This window comes from Pyrus communis, chromosome 4, assembly GCF_963583255.1.
Source record: "Pyrus communis chromosome 4, drPyrComm1.1, whole genome shotgun sequence".
Classification (NCBI taxonomy): domain Eukaryota; kingdom Viridiplantae; phylum Streptophyta; class Magnoliopsida; order Rosales; family Rosaceae; genus Pyrus; species Pyrus communis.
In genome coordinates this window covers 8,259,234-8,281,032 of record NC_084806.1, presented here as the reverse complement: position 1 = coordinate 8,281,032, position 21,799 = coordinate 8,259,234, and the positions used below count along the sequence as shown (strand labels likewise).

General features: G+C 40.3%; 1 protein-coding gene across 1 annotated transcript; it reads left to right on the top strand.

The window, feature by feature from the left end:
* The first annotated feature begins 18,196 nt into the window (after window positions 1-18,196).
* On the top strand, window positions 18,197-19,918 carry LOC137732619 (aspartate--tRNA ligase 1, cytoplasmic-like). Its single transcript, XM_068471926.1, has 5 exons — window positions 18,197-18,228; window positions 18,485-18,623; window positions 19,035-19,142; window positions 19,253-19,366; window positions 19,465-19,918. The coding sequence occupies exons 1-5, from the start codon at window positions 18,197-18,199 to the stop codon at window positions 19,804-19,806; spliced, it is 735 nt and encodes a 244-aa protein (XP_068328027.1). The 3' UTR covers window positions 19,807-19,918.
* The last annotated feature ends 1,881 nt before the right edge of the window (window positions 19,919-21,799 follow it).

Sequence of the window (21,799 nt, the reverse complement as noted above, 5' to 3'; positions counted from 1 at the left end):
GTTGATATGTGGCGCCGGCGTTCTTAAGGCCGAAAGGCATGACTACCCATTCGTAAGTACCAAGTGCCCCCGGGCAACGGAAAGCCGTCTTGTGGACGTCAGCGTCGGCGATGAAAATCTGGTTGTAACCCGCATGACCGTCCATGAAAGATAATAGTTCATGATTAGCTGCGGCATCAATTAATAAATCTGAGATCGGCATTGTATATTCGTCCTTGGGAGTAGCCAGATTTATATTACGGAAATCGATGCAAATGCGAAGGGCACCGTTTTTCTTTAACACGGGGACGATATTGGCCAACCATTCGACATACCGAGCGGTCCGAATAAACCCGGCTTTTAGAAGCCGAACTAATTCTTCCTTAATGCCGAGTTGTACTTCGTTCGAAAATCGGCGAGGAGGCTGTCGAAAAGGCTTACACCCTTCCTTGATGCGTAGCTCATGCTCCACAAGGTTTCGGTCGAGGCCTGGCATTTCATGATACCTCCACGCGAAGCAATCTTTAAATTCATGGAGTAGCTCACGGAGTTCGACCTTCATGGCTGGGGGAAGTAACGCACTAATAAACAATGTTCGAGGGTCATCGGCCGTGCCTACGTTAACTTCTTCTAACGGGTCCTTGACTTGAGGCCGATGGTCTTCGAGTTCGGCCGGCGCAGCCTGAACTTTATCGAAAGTTAGAACGGGGCCGTCATCTGCTTCGGCCAGAAATTCGACCAAATTGATGCCAGAATGTGGTTGCTTGGTAATGGCGTACCAATGGGCCAGCAGACGTTCCATTGTAGATGAAACCGCGGCCTGACGCCGTTCTTGCGTGGTGTGCTCAATCATCGGCATTGATGTCCAAGTTCGCCAAACCAAGTCTCGCCGAATCCTGTTGGACAGTCTCGGCGCCGACGTCAATCACTTTTTGTACCGAAATTCTCGTCGGCCGCCCATCCTCGTTGAGGCCCTGGAGGGTGATGTAGCCGACGTGATCGTCATAATAGCGAGCCTGAATCATGTTGGTCTCAAATGGTTGATTATCAGCCGGATAGACGGTGATCGATTTGCCGTCCCAAAAGATGAGAACTTGGTATAGTGATGAAGGAATGCAACTGGTTTGGTGGATCCAGTCTCGGCCAAGTAATGCGTTATAGTCGGTCTTGGACTCAATTATGAAGAATGCCGTCATGTGTTGACGACCGGCAATGCTAACTTCCAAAGGTAGCACTCCTTTGGTTTGAGACTTGTCACCAACGAAGCTGCTCATAGTGATCCCTGACGGAATGAGTTCATTATCAGAACGGCGTAAAGCCTTCATGACAGATATTGGCATAATGTTGACTGTGGCTCCACAGTCGACAAACACTTTGGAAATAGGGAATCCTTCGATGTGAGCCGTGACGTACAACGGCTTCAGGTGTTGGAGATTAACCGAAGGGGAGCGAGGAAATAGCTCGGCCAAAGCCGCCTTAAGGTTGTCCGTGCTTCGGGTTTCTCGGTCGTCGTCGTTTGCGACGAAATCTACTTGTGTTGCCTCCTCGGTGACCACGTCCCCATCCAAGAAATTCGACTGGGGGGCACTTGGTTGGAATTCGGCTGGTAGGACGTGGACCATACTGATCTCCATTTGTTTGAGGACCGAGGGACCCATTGGATCGTGGTCGTCGTCTTCTGCAGAACTAACCATAGCATCGGTCGCCGGAACATCCTCGATCAGACTTTTGAGTTCCTCGGTAAGAGCCGGTATCTGAGACGTGTTAACCACGTCGAGTGTGGTTTGGCTATTTTCCTTGACCATGTTGACTGCTGAAGACTTATGGTGGTCCTTCGTTATTCGGGCTCGTTCTTCATAGGCAATACGGGCGTTCCTCGTGTCTAGATATGCATCCAACCGTGATATCCGTTTTTCCTCGTCGACCGTGAGGCCGAAGAGGGATACAACCGAAAAAACTTCGAAATGATAGCGCAAATGCTGAAGGTCATCAAGCGAAAAAGGTAATTCAGAGGTGTCGATATCTGTATAGGGATCGACTTCAAAACCAAGTACCCGAGCCTCCCGTATATGTTGGAACCTTGCCTTAATCGCTGGGTCAGAGGTTTTCTGAATGATTTGCTCGGCGTCGGGGCAAGTGAGAGCTAGGCTGAGGGCTTCCTGACACGCTTTGGGTAGTCCGTACAAGTCATTGGCGGAGTATTTCTTATGAAACTCTCGCATGTATTCCAAGGATTCACCGAGGAATGGGGGGTGTAAGTTGCGCCGAATTTTAATAAACGGCTCGCGCGGTGGTAACGGGGAAAGTTTTCTTTCGGCCTCTTGCGTGAAGTGTTCGAGCCGAGCTCTAGTTTCCCCAGGCCGGAGAAGGATCTTAATACGTTTCTCAGCCTCCTCAATGGTGGTTTCGAAACCAACATCCGCCACTTTCTTCCCTTCGGCTAACTCGGTCATGATAGTCGGGGTTGGCCGTTCGCTAATATCTTCCACGGCCTTTTTTGGTTGCCACTGGTTGGCCGGGCTGGCCTGCGCTTCTCGTCGCCGAGCCATGCAATCTATCCGTTGGCGGCGACGTTTTTGAGATTTAGATAACGCCGTATATAAGCCAGTCGGAGAATTGTAACTGTACCAGCGTTGATCCGATGTCCTTGGTGGTTTGAAAGTTTTGCGATCGGCTGGTGAGGCCGAACTATTAGCATTGCGCGAGTAATAATCCTCATTGTAGAAAGGTGCGTCGAAATCCAGACGCCGCCTGACCGAGGTCTGGTCTTTCGGCCGTACTTGTGGGCCGAGTCGATCAAACACTTGATGTCGTGGACTTAACCCTGTCGACGATGTTGTAGGGGCCGCGGGTGGTGTTGAAGATGTCTTCCTCCCAGGCTCAACTGGTGTTTTACAATGGTCACATAACACCTTTGATCCATGAGCCTCGTCGGAACTTGACCTTGTCATAGGCTCATCGGCGGGTGGCCCCGATTGTTCCGCCGGTGGTGCATTCGAAAAGATATCGAGCTGTAGTCTTGTGCGACCATTCCGTTTATGGACATGTTGCACCGGTACGTATTCGGCCTTCCCTTTGTTTTTAGGAAGGTGAGCATCCACCATACCAATCGTCGTCGAAGGGAAATGATTAACATCGACCGCCATCTTTTCCGGAAATTTCAACTTTCCTTTTTCGATCCAGCTTTGAATTGTGTCCCGGAACACAACACAATTATTGGTTGCATGCTTATTAGAATTATGATACTTGCAGTATATCTTTCCTTTTAATTCATCGGCCTTAGGGATAGTATGTCCTGGCCGAAGCTTGATGATCTTTGCTGCCAATAACTGATCGAAAATTGCATCAGCTTTGGTGATATCAAAAGTGTATACTTTTGATGACTTGCCCGTTTCCTCGGCGGTCAAACGGGTTTTGGCGTCTTTGGTATTTACTTGCGCCAAAGCCTTGCAAACATAAGGTTTGTCTATTATTATCTCGGCCGCGTCCACACTAACATACTGAGGGTCTTCACTTTCGGCCGATGCATAGCTCACCGTGGGGTTCTTATACAACGTCCCCCGGGATGGTGACTTCGATATCTTTTCTTCTCGGAGCAGATAATCATATTGTTCGACATGTTGAGCAAGTTCGTACATATCCCGAATATTTGCCCCCAGAAACTTCTTTTTGTACTCCACGTCTAATCCGTTAAGGGCGATCCTGACGAACTCCACTTCGGGGAGTGGTACTCGGCACCAATTCCTGGCCGACTTAAACCTTGTTAAGTACTCCATTGGAGACTCGTCGGATGCTTGAGCCATCCTGGCCAAGGATGATACGGATATCTCCATCCCTGGCCGATAGAATTGTTCATGGAATTTTTCGACCAACTCTTCCCAACTCTGCACAGAATTGGGTGGAAGATTAATGTACCAGGCGAAAGCTGAACCTGTCAGTGAAAAATTAAACAAACGTAGTTTGTAGAAGTCGCTATTGACGTCTCCACACTGCGCTGTGAACCGAGCCACATGTTCTAATGAGGATAAAGACGACTCCCCGGCAAAGAGGCTGAAATCAGGGATCTTAAATCCTCGTGGGTATTCAAACCTTTCTACATAAGCCGGGTATGGATGAATGAATTTTGGAAACTTCGGCCCTTTCTTCAGGGCCGAATCAATCATTCTCTGGACTTCGGTCATGTTTACGGAAGCGGCTTCTTCTCCCTGGCTTGGTCCCTCGGATCTATTTCCTGGTCCACCTCTTCTTTCTAAGGTGATTGGTTGCGGTCGGGCGGGCCCTCTCTCGGCTGGTATTGGCACATTCGTCGAAAGCTGCCGAGGTGGGCCGACCTGGCCATCTTCGAAAGCTTTACTAACCAATAGTTCGAGCATTCTGGTCTGTGTATCTCTGTTACTACGTATTGCTTCTAGCAAATCATTCATCTTCTGACCGATTGACTGCTCGACCTGACGATATTGTTCCTCCAGTCGTCGCCGAAGGAATGTCCTAGTTGGTGGATCGGAACCTTCTCCACCATCGTCGTCACAATCTTCCACAATCCCTTCCATGAACATTCCAGCCGTTTGATTCGGGACTGCTGGGTTGTGAGGTTGCCCGCCGAGACAGATTTCATTCTCTCGGCGTATTACACTTGTGGCCTCGGGCGGCGCAACTGTGATCGGATTTTTTGTAGAGTGCAAATCCTGCCCAAGGCCTTGCACTGGCAAGTCAGTCGTTGACTTTCCATGGTTGTTTTCTGCTTCGTGGACCGTGTCTCAATGGTCATGAACTCCGAAGGTTTAGCACAAAGGTCCCACTGGGCATGCCAAAATGTTGACTCTAAAAATTACAAAACCTACGTGGCGCGCAGGTCGAGTAACTAATAAGCTAACTATGTCATTCGGTTGAATGCGGGGCGTGCCAACTCATCGGCCGAGCTCGGCCGAGGAGTAAAATTTGCTGATGTCGCTCTGAGCGCGTTGCTGACTTCTCTATCTTGCGATTACGACCGAGGAAGGAACACTCTCGGTCTCTGGGTTCTATAGCCTGAAGACAAGGCTGCTAATTCTGCGGAGTTCACAAATCGTCAGAGCCCGATTCGGTCACTATGATTTTATTCGTGAGAGTAAAAGCACGTCGAATCGAGACCAAACTGTATGGGCACAGATACTCAAACGTGATGTAGGTCTTGATGGTAAACGTCGTTCGGCCGTCAGAATGCCGAACCCTGAAACCCACTTGCGAGTATCCAATCATAAAGCCACTCGGCGCCCTGTACGCCGAGCAATGTGATTCGTAACACCTGACTTTGCCGAGAGGGCTAGCAAGGTGACCTCTGCCAATAAAGGTTCGAAAACCCTTCTCGGCCGAGACTTAGATAGATAACCGGTCGACCTCGACGCAGTGCTGTTTATCCAAACTGAAGGTGCTTCTCGGTCGGCTGGTTCTGCGGCAGCAGTGCTGTTTATCCAAACTGAAGGTGCTCGCCGGTCGCTTCCATAGTGCTGTTTATCCAAACTGAAGGTGTGTCGGCAGAAAAAGAAAAGGAAAAATCTCAAGGTGTTTGAGAGGTTTTGCGCAGGGCAATTGTATGATGATTTTCAGGGGCTTGAATGTTGCATGATCTCGTGTATTTATAGTACCCCATTCCTTGAAACCTCCTCTGATTTGGATTGGGAGTCCTTGTCCCATTTCGATTCTGGTTCGAACAAACCTACTCCCACTGGGATTCTGAATCTTCCTCCTTTTGAGGCTTTATTTCTTGCTGGTCGAGAATCCTGGTCGCACCAGGATTTCCTCAATCCTTCCTACTTATCTGGACCTCTTGAGATAGGATTCGGCTGACCCTGCCAGCTGGCCCGGGTTTTATTATTCGGCCCATAGCATCTGTTATTACCTTGGGCCGAGCACATCTGACTGCTCGGCCTAACCAAAATATTTTGGGCCCAAACAGGAACAGAGATATATATAAATCACAATTTTGCGATGTTAAGTTATATATTAAGTTATATATATTAGTATGGATGGTTATAATCAAGACCAAACAAGGTCAAGATGCATAGAAAAGTTTTAAAACAGATTTTTTTTACGAGAACAGGATTCCATTAGAGTACCTTTTTAAGAAAATTTATAAAAATATGAAGTGGTGAGGAAACATTATCACCTAGAACTCTGGCCAATACATGGCCCAACCTGGATCCCCAACCTTTTGGCAATCCAAACCAAAATCTAACCCACAGCCTGTAGGGAAACTAGCAAAGACACAAGAACATGGGATTATATTATAAGGTGCACTTCAACAGTTGAAAATTGTGTATATGATATTTCACCTACATTCTGATAATCTTTGTTTTTTAACTTTCTTTTTTCATACAAAGCAATATGGGGATAGGGGAGTTCAAGCACATAAAACTGACTGCATAGTAAATATTTTTAACCGCTTGAGTTACAAATATATTTTTTATTTATCCAACTGAAACTTTTTATTTGATATGAATGACCATTTGGCCTGATAGCATACAATCTTTATTTTGTTCGAAAAAGTCATGAGACATAAAAATATTTTCTCATCACCTTGTTGATACTTTTGCATAAAGAAGACAAAATGACCTTTTTTGTATGGTGGAGATGTCCCTTTTATTTTTGTTTTTGGTCAAATTGTCACCACTTGCATGAAATCTATAGCTAGCTATGCTTAAATCCATGGTTCACAATGATGCTCAAATTTTGGTCAAAGAATTTAATTCTATTGAGGTTCTAACTCAACAGGCAAATCAGTCTCCACTCTACAAATTAACCTCTGCGATTGAGGTCAGATCAAAACTCAGAACCACGAGTTTGGGCAGTGGATATTCAATTATGCCATTAATTTAGTTCATTCAGTCTCACAATTCTGTTGGACTTGCCAAAGATTCTTTAGTTTGCATAGTTTTTTAATTTAATTAATGGATCGCTCAGTACAAAGAGGGCTTCAAACTTCAAAGTTCCAAAGTTTGAACATTTGAAGAGAATATCCATCCAGTCCACGGTCGTCTACTGGTCGTCGTCTATGTTAATATTCCTTTGAATGAATGAAAAACTGTTGGCTTTTTGAAATCTTGGGTTTTAGGGTTTAGCACTTAAAAAACAGCATGATAACGTTGTATACTTGCGCCACGTGGCAGAATCCTAAGCATAAACCCTAGAGGTTTTTTTTTTTTTTTTTTTGTTGATAAAAATGCGATATGATTTCTTTAAATGCCAGGAAGGCTACTCAATACAAGGAATGGGGAGATCCTCCTCAATTAAATCACAAATCAATGAGGGGGTTTCATCAAGCCATGTTCAATCACCTCCGTGGAGGGCAAAACGAGCAAGCATATGGGCAACAGAGTTAGCTTGACGACAAACATGGAACGCAGTAGCTTCAGTGACCAAGTGCAATAAGGATTTAGCATCTTCAATGATAGGTCCGGTAGTAGACATATTCAAAGAACTCCTTTATAGCAGAAATGATTTGAAGTGAATCACTTTCCAATGAAATGTTTTGTAAACCCCTTTCGATCGCCATCAAAAGACCTTCTCTAATTGCGAGTGCTTCAATATAAATAGGAGAGAAGATGTCCCCAAATCTCCTACTTGCAGTAGCCACACAAGTTCCATTTGAATCCTTGAAAATCAATCCCACACCACCCATATTTGTCTCCTTGCACTAGGCACCATCCACGTTGAGTTTAAGCCTTCCAGGTGGAGGACAAGACCATTTATGAATGGGAGCATGATGTTTGGGTTAGGGATAGCAATTCTAACCATTAAACTCGATAACTGCCTGAATAGATTGGATTTGGGTATGAAAATTCGGGTCTATTTTGGGTAAGGGGAAAAACTGTGAACATTATTCGGTTATGGTTTTGAATATGGTTATAGGGGTTTCCAATTCCTATCCATCCTCGAATCCAAACTGAATAATATATAATATTAAAGTATTAAATGAAACACACACACAGGGGTTTCCAATTCCTATCCATCCTCGAATCCGAACCGAATAATATACAATATTAAAGTATTAAATGAAACACACACACAGGGGTTTCCAATTCCTATCCATCCTCGAATCCGAACCGAATAATATACAATATTAAAGTATTAAATGAAACACACACACACACACACACATCTGTATATTCATTATTCACCGAAGCCATTATCTTGAGAATACAAAAATTGCATTGTGTAAGTTGCATTTTGTCGGAAAGTTTAAAAGTTTTGATATGAATCAAAATATATGAAAATTCAATGGTTCTTATGGGAGATATCAAAGATCAGTCAACATTATCAATGTTTAGCTTTAATTTTTATGCTCCACAAAATCCATTCATTAAATCATTTTATACATCAAATATTTAATGACAAAATAAATATTTACTAAATTATCATGTCACATCCCGGCCCGGGGCGGATCACTTCCCGGGCCCGCTCCACCACCGTAGCACGATATTGTCCGCTTTGGGCTTACCATTCCCTCACGGTTTTGTTTTTGGGAACTCACGAGCAACTTCCCAGTGGGTCACCCATCATGGGATTGCTCTAGCCCCCTTCTCGCTTAACTTCGGAGTTCCTACGGAACACAAAGCCAGTGAGCTCCCAAAGGCCTCGTGCTAGGTAAGGATGGGAATATATATATAAGGATCACTCCCCTGGGCGATGTGGGATGTCACAATCCACCCCCCTTAGGGGCCCGACGTCCTCGTCAGCACACACGCGGCCAGGGTTAGGCTCTGATACCAAATGTCACATCCCGACCCGGGGCGGATCACTTCCCGGGTCCGCTCCACCATCGTAGCACGATATTGTCCGCTTTGAGCCCCGACCACGCCCTCACGGTTTTGTTTTTGGGAACTCACACAAGAACTTCTCGATGGGTCACCCATCATGGGATTGCTCTAGCCCCCTTCTCGCTTAACTTCGGAGTTCCTACGGAACACGAAGCCAGTGAGCTCCCAAAGGCCTCGTGCTAGGTAAGGATGAGAATATATATATAAGGATCACTCCCCTGGGCGATGTGGGATGTCACATATCATGCGTCAATTGAATGAATATATTTTTTGTATTAAGGAAGATGGATATAACCGCTAACTGATGGAGAATCTGTTACCCGGTGGGTATGGTTATAGATAATACTTGATGGTTAATTTACGGTTATAGATACGGTTAATTTTCGTGGTTATGAGGATGGATATAACATTTCCGCCCCCAAACCGAACTGTTACCATCCCTAGTCTGGGCAGAGAAGGCCTGAAGTTGATCCTAAGGTATTCCTACCACCAATCAATAAACCCTAAAGTTCTGAATGCACATATATGATTTAAAAATCGCAGCACGTCTTATAAGTCATATTAAGATTTGATACGTGCTTAATTATTTGCTTAATTACTGCATGAGAAACACTAAGGAGACTCTCTATGCATTTTCTATTACCTCATAGTTTAATGTTAATTCCCCTGCCAATACTATAAAACATTGTACAAAAAATATAAGATGACAGAGAGTCTATAGAGAGTTTTATTTTCGAGAATCTTTTCAACATTTCTCTTATTGGATACTTTGAGACCCACCAAATAATTACAAGGAATTTCAACCCAGCCAATAGTAGGGCAAGGACCTATAACTAGCTACATTATTTGCTTAATTCCTAGCTAGCTAGAACCACCCCACCCCCAAAAAAAAAAAAAAAAAAAAAATCCTTTCTCTCAATAGTTTTTTTTATTTAAAATATCCCTTCTCCCGAAGTTACGAAATCATTTTGTCGAGTTCCTTCGATAGAGGTGGAGAAAGAAAATAAACCCAATCGCTAACAATCTCTCTCTCAGTTCTCTCAATTGATTAATATGTTCTAGATTTTGAAATTGTATGGTTACCTAATTAGTAAAGAGAATAAATAAGTAATGGTACAATTACGTAATTTAATCAGTATTGCTCAGTCACTATGAGTTTGCAAGACTAAATAATGTCTCTTAGATTGAATACAAACATAAAATAAAAGCCTTCTAGTTGCTAGTTTTGCACATGCTCTTTGTATTAAATTTGTTCTCAATATATGTAATCATATGGAATCCTAAACTATATGTTTTATATCCATAGGCAAATAGTTTATATGACTAATTTAATCAAACTCTTATTGCACGATGACCAACAAATATGGAAAAAAAAAAATTAGGGTAGATATTCACTGTAACAATCTGTTCCGAGATTTTTAGAACAAAAAAGATATTTTTATATTTTTACTAAATTTGGGGATATTTTCCTTTTAAAAATGGTTTTTGGGTCTTAATTGGTGAGCCTAAGGGGCCCACCCCTGATTTGTGTCCCCGTCTCTCTCTCCCTTTCTTGGAACTCACTCATTTCCCTCCCTCTCATTTCCCTCACCCCCGGATCTCTCTCCCTCCCCGTGCACTCCCTCTGTGATCTCTTCCTCTCTTCTTGAATTTGTCACTCACACAAGCAACAACAACAACCCCAAACCAACACCACTGGACGTAGGAACCTCGGGAAAACTCAAGCAAACCTTCGTGGGACAGTGACGGTGTCACTGTTCATCGTCTTCTCTGACGTGTTTCATATTCTTCCGAAGTTGGTAAGCTTCTAGAAACCCTTGGGTTGTGTTTTAGGGTTAGATCGAAGGTTGTTTTAAGTGGTGTATAAATCGCAGAAAATGGCTCGGAGTAGCTTTTCCAAATTTTCCAACGAGCACTGCCCATTTCGAGGCAATTTCCGGCCAAAGCACGGTGAGTTGGCCGTCGTGTAAGGTATTAATCTCTTCGTCTCGCCAAGTACTACAACTTTCCTTTTTTATTTCATCCAATTTTGTTGAGTATTGAAGAAGTTATATCCATTTGAATCTTACCTAGTTTCTAGCAACCTCCACGGTTTTTGAGGCTTTTTCAGCCAAACCACGATGAGTTAGACGTCGTGCAAGATACCATTATCTTTGTCTCGTCGAGAACTATGATTTCCATTTTTGAATCATTCGATTTCGTTGAGTTTTGACAAAGTTATCAACGTTTAAAGTTTGTTCAGTTTTCCGCCCAAAATCCGACCTTCTTATTCTTGAGGTCCGGCGACCCACCAAACCTAGGCCTTTTGGGCCGTTCCTACCAAGCCCAAAACCTTGGGCAGCCCAATCCAACCCATTTATTTCTTTTTATTTTTAATTTAAAGGCCTTTGGGCCATTTCCCTTTAGGACCTTAGGCCCGTGCACTTTAAACCCTAAACCCTTTGAATTTAGGGCTTTGGGCCTAAGACCTTTCGGCCCAAACTCATCAACCCAGCCCAGATCCGGTTGGAATATTTCTGGTATATTCTCTGAAATATTCTTATGTTGATATTTTACGAAATTTATCCAGGACCCTTCTCAGGGTAATTCGACATCCTGAATTCATTTCCGACGTCCATTTTCCCAAATTCAATTGTTATAATAAAGTTTTATTAAGTGTACCCATTATGTGCTTAGGGACAATTATTTGTGATGATTTCGTGTTCGCTAGTTTTGCGTGGCTCTTAAGCTGCTAAGAATCTGTGAGTGGACCCATTCTAAATTGCATGTTTTAATAGTAGAAATGCATACATGAAAAGCATGATTTAATGATTACGCTTTATGAAATGTTTTATGAGATAACATGCTTACTGAGGCTAGTTTGAATTATTACTATTTTTCCTATAACCCATGTTCTTTATAGAATATCTGATGGATGACGATACAATATTTAGAACATGTTTCGAATACCTCTTTATAGCATAGATGATGGATGACTTTATATTATGAAGTTGATTTTGAGATATGTATATATATGTTCACTGGTTTTGTGCGTACCTAATGGTCACTATTATGCCTGTTTGGCGATGATATTGATATTGGCTTCGAGTTGGGCGTAGGTTGGGCCTGTTTGGCAATGTTTTTGATATTGGCTTCGAGCCGGGCGTAGGTTGGGCCTGTTTGGCAAATGAAGGAAGAGTTCTAAATGGCTTGTTTGGCAAATGATACTGATATGCCTGTTTGGCAAATGATACTGATATGCCTGTTTGGCAAGAGATATATATGCCTGTTTGGCAAATGAAGGGTTCTGATACTGTTATTAATACTGATACCACTAGTTAGCACACTATATACGAGATATGTTTTGAGACATTGCAGGGCATGCTAGGTTTCAGAAAACCTATTTTATTTATCATGCTATATGTGTTTTCATAAGACATGGGGGTTAGTATGTTGATAACTGTTTTATTATATATATATATATATATATATATATATATATATATATATCAACTTGGTCTACTCATGTTTGTTTTGCGCCCCCTTCAGGAATTAGAATCGTGGCGTACAATCCCGGCGTCAAGGCACTTCCACATCGACATCTTGGAGTCCTCTCGGCGTAGGACCCATTCTTTTATTCATTCAATTTTATATTATTTCCTTTAGTATTCTAGTTAGTTGTATGCTCTGAACACATTCCTTTAGTGCTTATTCTTCATAATTAAAATTATAAGTCTTATTTATTCATTTTTCTCAGCATTTGCATTCAATAAATGACTTTCGTCACCCTCGGTTGTTGGCCAGCACATGCCTATCCTGGTATTCAGAGAATATAGGGATCGGGACGTGTCATTCACACTGTCATGAGATGTTACTAATTTACGTATTATATTACAAATGAATGACAACGTTAATATTTCATAAACCATGTTATGATAAGGAGTAGATCAGTTAGACAACTTGCTCTAGTTTAATAATTGATTAAGCTTAATTAAGAGTTAATATAGAATGAAGATGAGCCCAAGTGGGAACTAGGAGGGATGGACATCGATGGAAGCAAATTCCAGATATGAAAGTTACGTGGGAGCCACTTCCATTTGCTTTGAGAGACACACACACATGAATACATAATGATTGTGTGGAGTAGCTAAAAGCCTCACAGTCTGATAGTCCAAAAGTTGAGGCAAATGAAACAAACCAAAATCAATTGTGTCCTATTTTTGCACGAACTTGGGTCCGGTTAGGCAGGATTAAGTTGTTTGTTTGAGTATTTGGGTTTCTGTCCGTATGATCCTGCACTTTGCAAATCCAAATCTCCACTCGATCAGATGCATCTCGATCTCATTCACTTACAGAAACTCAGACCTCATCTCCTTTCCTTTGCGCATCAGTCATCACCCCCATCACCAGTCAATTATTATGTGGGTCGTCTTGTGCTTCTTTTGAGCCTAATCAAAGAAAAGGCCAAGAAGAAAAAGGACATGCATCTTTAAAGGAAAAGGAAAGGGCCCCAAGAAGAGAAAACTACGTGTTTATAATTAATATTGTTAATTAATATTGTTCGACTCGTTACATATAAAGATTAAAATGTTATTTATCTTTTACGTGTAAATTACAGTCCAACACATAAAAAAGAAAAAAAGAAAAAAAGAAAATTACAGTAGGCATATAAACTTTGTGATGTATCTATAACAAAATAACTCTGTACATGTAATATGATGTAAATATGTTGGCATATAAAGTAGCAAACCAAAACCGAAAACCACCATTCAAATGTTCTGGAAAAAAAATAACCAACCATCAATTTAGTGCAGAAACATGCAGTCTGTCTACATGTGAAAATTGCCCCCCCAATCATCCATGGCAGTTATTATTTAATCAAAAGATCCACTTATATATAAACCACAATCATAAGTATATATTTTATCAAGGGTAAACTGTCATTGAGAGCATGTGGGATGCAATAAACAAGCTAAATTAATCAATAAACTTTTGTAAAAAATTAAAAAATTAAAACGAACCCGAAGCTAGGGATATCAAAGGGGGATGAACTGTCCCACTGCATGAAAATTTTACATCAGAATAAGTGCTCAGACATAACAGAGCATTCTAAGTTTCTATAACAATTAACCATTAAACTATTGGTTTGTATTAAACTATGGTGTTGTTGAGAGTTCAAGGAAGGCAAAACCCTACTTAATTAAAAATTAAGAATCCCTTTTCTTACTTACGATGTTAGCAACATGACCGTCTTGGTTTACTAGAAAAACACATTATGCAAAGAAGATCATGTGCCCACTAATATGGCAAATATTGCTGCTGCATTGAGACTGCAATTTGTCAAATTTGATAATGCAAGTAGTTCATATAAAACTAATTACATTTTATATGTTCCCATATAGGAGGTGTGTGGATTCTTTTGTCAACTTATGATTAGAATCAAAGCATACTAATGGGGTTTTTATATTAATCAAAGTACGGTTTGATGTTGGGATGGATCAATTTAACTATATGTTTAGAGTATCAATTTCACATGTATTGAGGAAATAAGGGATTTTGCATGTGTTTATAAGTAATTGGGTTACTCTCTATATTGCTAATTGGTTTTATGATGGAACCCCAACTTTCATCATTGTTTCAGAGTAGGTTGTCCAACGTGTGAAGCCTAATAGCCACACGTGCTCCACGTCACTCGATTTCTGTTGTCCACGTGCTAGGCTTGAACATTTGCTAGACATAAGGGGGCTTGTTTAGAGTATCAATCTCACATCGGGAAAGGAAGGGACATTGCACGTGCTTATAAGTAATTAGGCTACTCTCTATATTGCTAATTGATTTTATGGCAGAACCCCAATCTTTTTCACTATGTAAACTAGATTTGTGCATAGATTAATGAATTTAATTAGTTATAAGCATACACATCATAGTTTTTTTCTTTTTGTTGGAACACACAACATGGTAGGGTTGGGTACGAAGAAAGTTTGGGTTTCACCATAAAATCAATTGACAATATGGAAAGTAGCTCAACTTACTTATATGCCCTTGCAAGGGCTCCTTTCACTGGTGTGGAACTTTTTAACTTTCACAACTTCACATGTCCCTTCACGTGTGACTAATTTTCAAGCAAACACGTGGACAACATGAATTGGGTGACATGGGGCATGTGTGACCGTTGGGCCACACGTGGGCTAACTTGTTTTGATACCATGTAGAAAGTTGGGGTTTCAGTATTAAACCAATTGGCAATATAGAGAATAACCGAACTTACTTATAACTTATAAGCCCTTATAAAATTTCTCCTTTTCACAAGTAAAAGACTCTTTAAACCTTCACATCCTGACATGGTATATGAGCATATATAAATGTATAAATACTGCAATATATTTGGCTGTCTTGGTCAGTCTTTGTGCCTAACATTGCATGTGGGAGTCACGTAAGTGTGAGATAATAATGGCTAATTAGGCCTGTCCCATAGTCATGTATATCCCTTGCAGAATTGGGTTCGGAGTGCTGGCTCAGTTAGTCAGTCGCTCACAAATGTTACAGAGTAGTTATAAAGATGAATTGAAGCAACAACTAGACTGAATATGCATGTGACAGACTGACAGGTGAAACCCCATTGGGTAGGAACTTTTCAATAATGAGGCACGATGAATGCTGAATGATTGTTCAATTAAACATAACATGTCTATTATAAATAAAAAGTTTGTAACACATTATGTTTTAACTCGATAATGCATCCAACCTATCCATGCATGTGTCAGTGTTACATAAAAAATAAAAACAAAGTTAGACGTGAACTTCATGTCACGTGAGAGGATAATTAACAAAGATGTCCACTTAATCCATAACATCTACTACATACTTTGAATTTACTAACAAAAGCTTGTAACAGACGTTATGGTTTAATGAGACAGTATTGCCACTCATCCTGCCAAGTGACAAGGAAGTCCCAGCCCAAACTTTCTAAATTGTCAGGTAAAGAAACGAGCAACCAAATTTTTTAAGTTGCACACATTTTGGGAATCAGATAGGCATGCAGTTTATTAAACAAAAAGATTGTAATGCAACAAAAACTTATAACATGTGAAAGTTTTAACTAAACAACGTATGTCACTCATCATGTCACGTGACATACAATTGTTAACCTAATTTTTCTCGTATGACATGCTAAGAATAGGCAAAGTAATTGGATAATTGCAGACTATAAGCATGCAAATGATCAACATAAAGATTGTAACGCTGTGTAATGTAATAGTAAAGTGACCCAAAAGTCAATTAGGCCAATGAAAGGCAATTTCATAACTTATGTAACAACCATAGAGAAGAAGAAGAAGAAGAAGAGGAGGAGAAAGAGTAAGATGGGGCAAAGCAAATTCCATAATATACGTCACATTCAGAAAAGTGTTCACGTGTAGAGAGTCCAAGGGAGAGAGGGGTGGGGGAGGAGAGAGAGGGTGTGTTTGGGAGCGTGCGCCATGTGCGTTGGTGCAGTCGGCGACCTTGCTGAGATGATGAGATAAGAGAATTTAAAAACCAAAAAACTAAAAAATAAAAATAAAAAGAAAATAGTGATGTTCCTCTAATCTCCAAAAAGCCCATCTCACAGATCTTGCCCCACTCTTCCTCTCCACTCCTATATATACACACTATCTTATATAATTATTGTGCCATATCCTCCTTACGCAGCTCCTGCATAAAAAGCTAGGCCTGAGAGAGATTTCAGTCGTCCTCTTCGTTCAGACTACTGTATTCTAAACATAACATTTTCATTGGAGAACGCCAAGTTTTAACAGCACAAATGGCTTCGTGGAAGAAAACTATTACAACTCCATTCAGGAAAGCTTGCACTTTCTTCAACCAGCAGCCAGGAGGGAGAGAGCAGAAGAAGTCTCAGCTTCAAGGTATATACAAACATATTACATCACTTTTCTTATGTGTCGGAAAGTGTTGACGTTCTCTTGTCACTGTAAATTTAAACGGTCGATTCTTGTCAGAATATCCGGTTCAGATTCACAGTTTGGATATACACATGTTTGGCAAGAGAATGTTGCTCTTATATAATATCAACATATGGATATTAATGTGAATTGTGTATACGAGTCATGTATGGGAACCTAAGAGTTGATGATTTCCATGGTACTTAATTTGAACAGGGAGTGAAAGTAGCGTGATGGCTCTGCATGGAGAAGTGATGGCATGCTCATATGAAGATGTTCAGGTGATGTGGTCTATTCTGGACAAGTCCAAGGCCTCAGCCTGCAGCATCACTTCTTAACATATATAGATGGCTATGGCTATCTATAATTGAGGCCAAAATCTATATCAAAATACAGAAAAAAAGAAAGAAAAGAGAGAGCCCACGTCAACAATTAGCAAATATGTGCATACAATTTGGGTCAAAGCTAGCTGAAAGTAGAGAAAAAGAAGGGGGGATTTGTGAGGCTTTTAATTGTAGAATTGCCCCCATTACAAGAAAGGTGTTTTGTTTAGTTTGTAATTTGTTAAATTAACGAATAGGCTAATCCATGTGATAAACATCGCATTGAGATTATTAATGGAAAATTTAGAAAAGTATTTTCATTTTCTTCTTATCTTCTTCTTGTTTCTCTTGGTTTCTTTGTAACTACCACCTTACTTCTTCTTCCTGGTCCTCATTACGAAGGCTTTTGCATTATTTTAAGAAAATTTGGAGACGTTAAGGAGGGGAATTTCAAACTACTCATGAGATGTTATATAAAAAATTAAAACAAAATTAACTATACGTGATAGGTTTGTGATACCATTACTTTAACGGCTTCTTTCACATAAGTTCATTTCCAATTGATCCATTATACCCAAAATAAAAAACAAATTTTGCATGGTCAACTGACTTGTTTTGCTTTGTAGTTCATTTTATTGGTTAAAAAACTAATATAATATCTTAATTTGATGATATTATAGATCAGAATTTTTTGTATCGGCAACTGAATATATTAAATCTCCTTCACCAGTTTCTGTAAATCCATATAAATTAGCAGGACAAATCGAACAAGGTGCAGGGAATTCTAATGAAAATATCAAAAAGCTTCCAACTACTTTTTTCAGCGGTTTAATAAAATCCAACACATTGCTTTTGTAATAAATATCTTGTGCTTCTTGTTGTACTTGATAGGAAACAAATTTACTACCCAACTTCAAAATTTCGCATCTACTCCATATGACACAAATGAATATGCCATTCATGGCATCGAATACAAACGGTTCGTTTGAAAACCCAATTTTTTATTTTATAATAAAGAGGAAATTTGTTTGGTAATTTTCTTCAGTTTTCGTTTTATGCAGAACTTAGAAATGACTTCTTTCTTTTCTTTTTCGTGTTGTTAAATTGTGAATTTAAAGTTATAGAATGAAATGACACATGAAAAAGAGTCTATGGCCTTTTTTATTTTTTTTGGGTTCGAATGACTTTTGTGGTGAATTTTGGTATCGTTTGGTACGCGGGACGGAACAGAGGGAAACGGAGTGGGACGAGGCGTTTCGTCTCACGTTTGGTGCACCTAAAATGGGTGGAACACGCTGTTCCACGGAACAAGTTTTGGGTGATTTTTCATTCCGTCTCCCTCCCTGGAACGACTTGTTCCACATCTGTGGGACACAAATTTATAACATTTTAAGACAAAAATACCCCTTGTCTTTTTCAATATTTACACCATTCAAATCCTAAAAACAAACCCTAAATCCATTCTCAGCTGCTGCTCTCTTCCCGTAGACTTCCTCCTCATCTTTCCTCCTCATCCTTCTTCTTCATCCTCTCCCGTAGCCGTCGACTGCACCCAGCCAGCACGCAGCGGCACGGAGCCACTACCATCGCACTGCAGATTGACCCAGGTATGCAATTGATATCTTTTGTTGCTGATTTGGGTTGTGTTAATTATTGGGTTTTGTTAATTATCAGATTTGATTTGTTAATTACTGGGTTTTGTTAAGATTTGTGCAACTGGGAGTGCGAGTGCATTCTTCGCTGGGTTTTGGGTTGGACGGGTCATGCTGGGTTTAGGCAATGAAAACAGTGGATGGGGTTTGGGCGGAAACAAGGTTGTTTTTCTGCTGGGGATTTTGGGGCGATTGATGGTGATGATATCCATGGATTTTCAGAAGAAATTGATGAATAAATAATAATATTATATAGGTTCTTGAAAAAGAAAAAAGGGAAAAAAAAAACAAGAAAGAAATGGATTGAAAGTTCCTATGATTGTATTGGGTTTTGATTGAAATAATTGAGATGTTGATCTTAATTAGGTGGAGGTTCAAGTGAGGAAGTTGTATTGTGTGAGTAAGGTTGTTGTTTTACCTATTAACATTGAGGATGTTGCTCTGAGTGATGTCGAAATCGAAAAGGCTTTGCAGGTACATTTAGATGATTTATTTTGAAATGGATTATTGAAGCTTTGTTAAGCTTTCTGGGACTTTCTCTCTTTGTATGTGTATATTCATTGGGTGGTATGATGGGTTTATAGGCCGGAGAGACACTTGTTCGAGTTAATCAGGATACCCGCTTGAATAACCGAGTTCTTGATTTGCGAACACCTGCGAATAAGGGGATATTCCGCATTCAGAGTCAAGTTGGCAATGTAAGTAGTCTTTCCACCATTTGCAGCTATTTATCTTTTTAAAGCTAGAGAAAATCGTTAAGAGTTTAGTTCTGTATGTCGGTTGCATTGTTGTGTAGATCTTTAGGCAGTTCTTGATATCCGAAGGCTTTTTTGAAATCCACTCGCCAAAGCTGATTGCTGGTTCAAGTGAAGGTGGAGTTGCTGTTTTTAGACTCAACTACAAGGGTCAAGATGCCTGCCTTGCCCAGTCACCTCAGCTTCACAAGCAGATGGCTATATGTGGTGACTTCGGCCATATTTTTGAGATTGGTCCTGTTTTTAGAGCTGAGGACTCCTTCACCCATAGGCATTTGTGTGAGTTCACTTGCCTTGATGTTAAGATGGAGATCAAGAGGCACTACTTTGAGGTAGAATTAGTAATTTTTTGGGCATTTGTTTACCTTTATCGCCCTATATGACGATGTATGTTAACTTATGGTGCAATTATATGCTTGTTTGTTCAGGTCATGCTTGATCATTAAACTTATATATTTTTCAACATTGCATGGCAACCATGACCATAGAGACAGAACCAGCCATCTCATTCATGCTAGCCATCTCATCACTTCCAATATTCACTGGCTCGAGGAAGTCTTACTTCATCAACCTAAATCATAGACGAATTACAAATTTTAATGGGGTTTGCATGCGGAACAAAATATATACCTAATAAAATTTGGACCAAGAAAAACAAATAATGGATAAGCATATAGTGTTCAAATTTGAACAAGTTTAAAAAAAAAAAAATAAAAAAAAAAAAAGTCTCATCCCGTTCCATGCATAAATATTGTACCAAACAACAGACGGAACATGGGTATTTTAGTCATTTTAATCTTTTGGTTCCGTTCCGTCCATGCGCTGCCAAACGCAGAACGGAACAACTGTCCCGTTCCATCTTGCGCGTACCAAACATAACACGAAACATCTGTTTCGTCCCATCCTGTCTGTGTACCAAACGGTACCTTTTAGTCGTTAGATCCACGGGTTGGTCTGAGGCAGTCGCGGCCTGAATTTGATTCACTCGAAACCAAGAGTTGTGCGGCCGGATCCAAGTCGACCCAAAAGCTAAGTTTTGAGTTTGGAGTGCGTTGCATGTTTTGTGACGTAGAATTGGTGTTGAGGAAGGAAACCAAACTAATGAAATAAAAACTTGATTGATTTTAGGGAGATTTCAAAAAATTGAAAAGTGACACAATTTTTTATTTTGTCATCAGTAAAAGGAAAACTGAAAACTGAAAAAGAAAGGGTTATAGAACAATGTCAAAACTTGCAGATGGCATTTTTACGTAGTGACAAAAAGCAATCATACATATGTATTATGATGCAATTTCAATCTCTACCAATTTCACCCTAACAACTAACTATTAATCTACTAAACACTATCATTTGTTAGAAAAATTTCAAAACTTATGTCCATGATTGTCTAACGTTGGATTTGAACTTTTAATGCAAGGACAATTCAAAAATTGAGATAGTTTTTCAGTATATATAAGAAAAAAAAAAATCGAACTCTTGATGGTTAGATAGGTCAAGAATTCGATTTTTGGAGAACTCATCATCCCATCCACCGTCACCACCTAAGCTAACCCCAAGATCTTGAAGAAGCTATAAGTTCTCCATGATTTGATGACATTGAAGTTTTGGATAAGTAGATTTATGGACATAAAAATCAAGACGAGAGTCATGACTTTTTTTCTTTAATACTCATTCCTTTCTCAAGAAAACAAAGACTAAAAACCAAAAACATGACACATGCATTTGTAATCACCGATTGAAAACGGGCTAACAGCACACAATATCGATTAAATAAATCTTACACAATCTGTCCAAAACAAATAATAGAGGAACAGTGAAGCACAATTTCTGGAGGAAACTGGTGGAACAAAGAAAATGTACCTGTCGATCAAAAGTACAAATCCAGTACAACAATGCCGTCCTCCAAATTGTTTGTGTCAGGCAGTTACATTATTTGATTTCTTAGTCGGTGGCTTTACAAAAAGGCCACACAAATTGACTCATAATTTGAATTGATTGATTTCAGGAATCAAAGCAGGGAAATTTGATATATAAGTAGACTCCATAAGCCTTGATTGGGGTTCTGGATCGTCACTACTTTCACACCGGTGAATATCACCGACAATGCAGGTGCAGGTCATCTCAGTTGATCAAAGCAGTGCGTTCGCCTCTCCACTTGCATTCACTCAGGTTAGAATTATCATTCCTCTTTGTAAAGTAGAGTAGGTTTAGAATATCAAATTGTCAGAATAAAAAAGTGCCACCAACCTTTTTTCTTTTTCAACCATCACTAACACTTGGATGGATGGATGTGAATAATGAGTGAATCTGTCTTCTTCTTCCTTTAAAGATCAAATTGTCCTATTGCGGCAAGTGGAGAAATGAGGATGATATCCT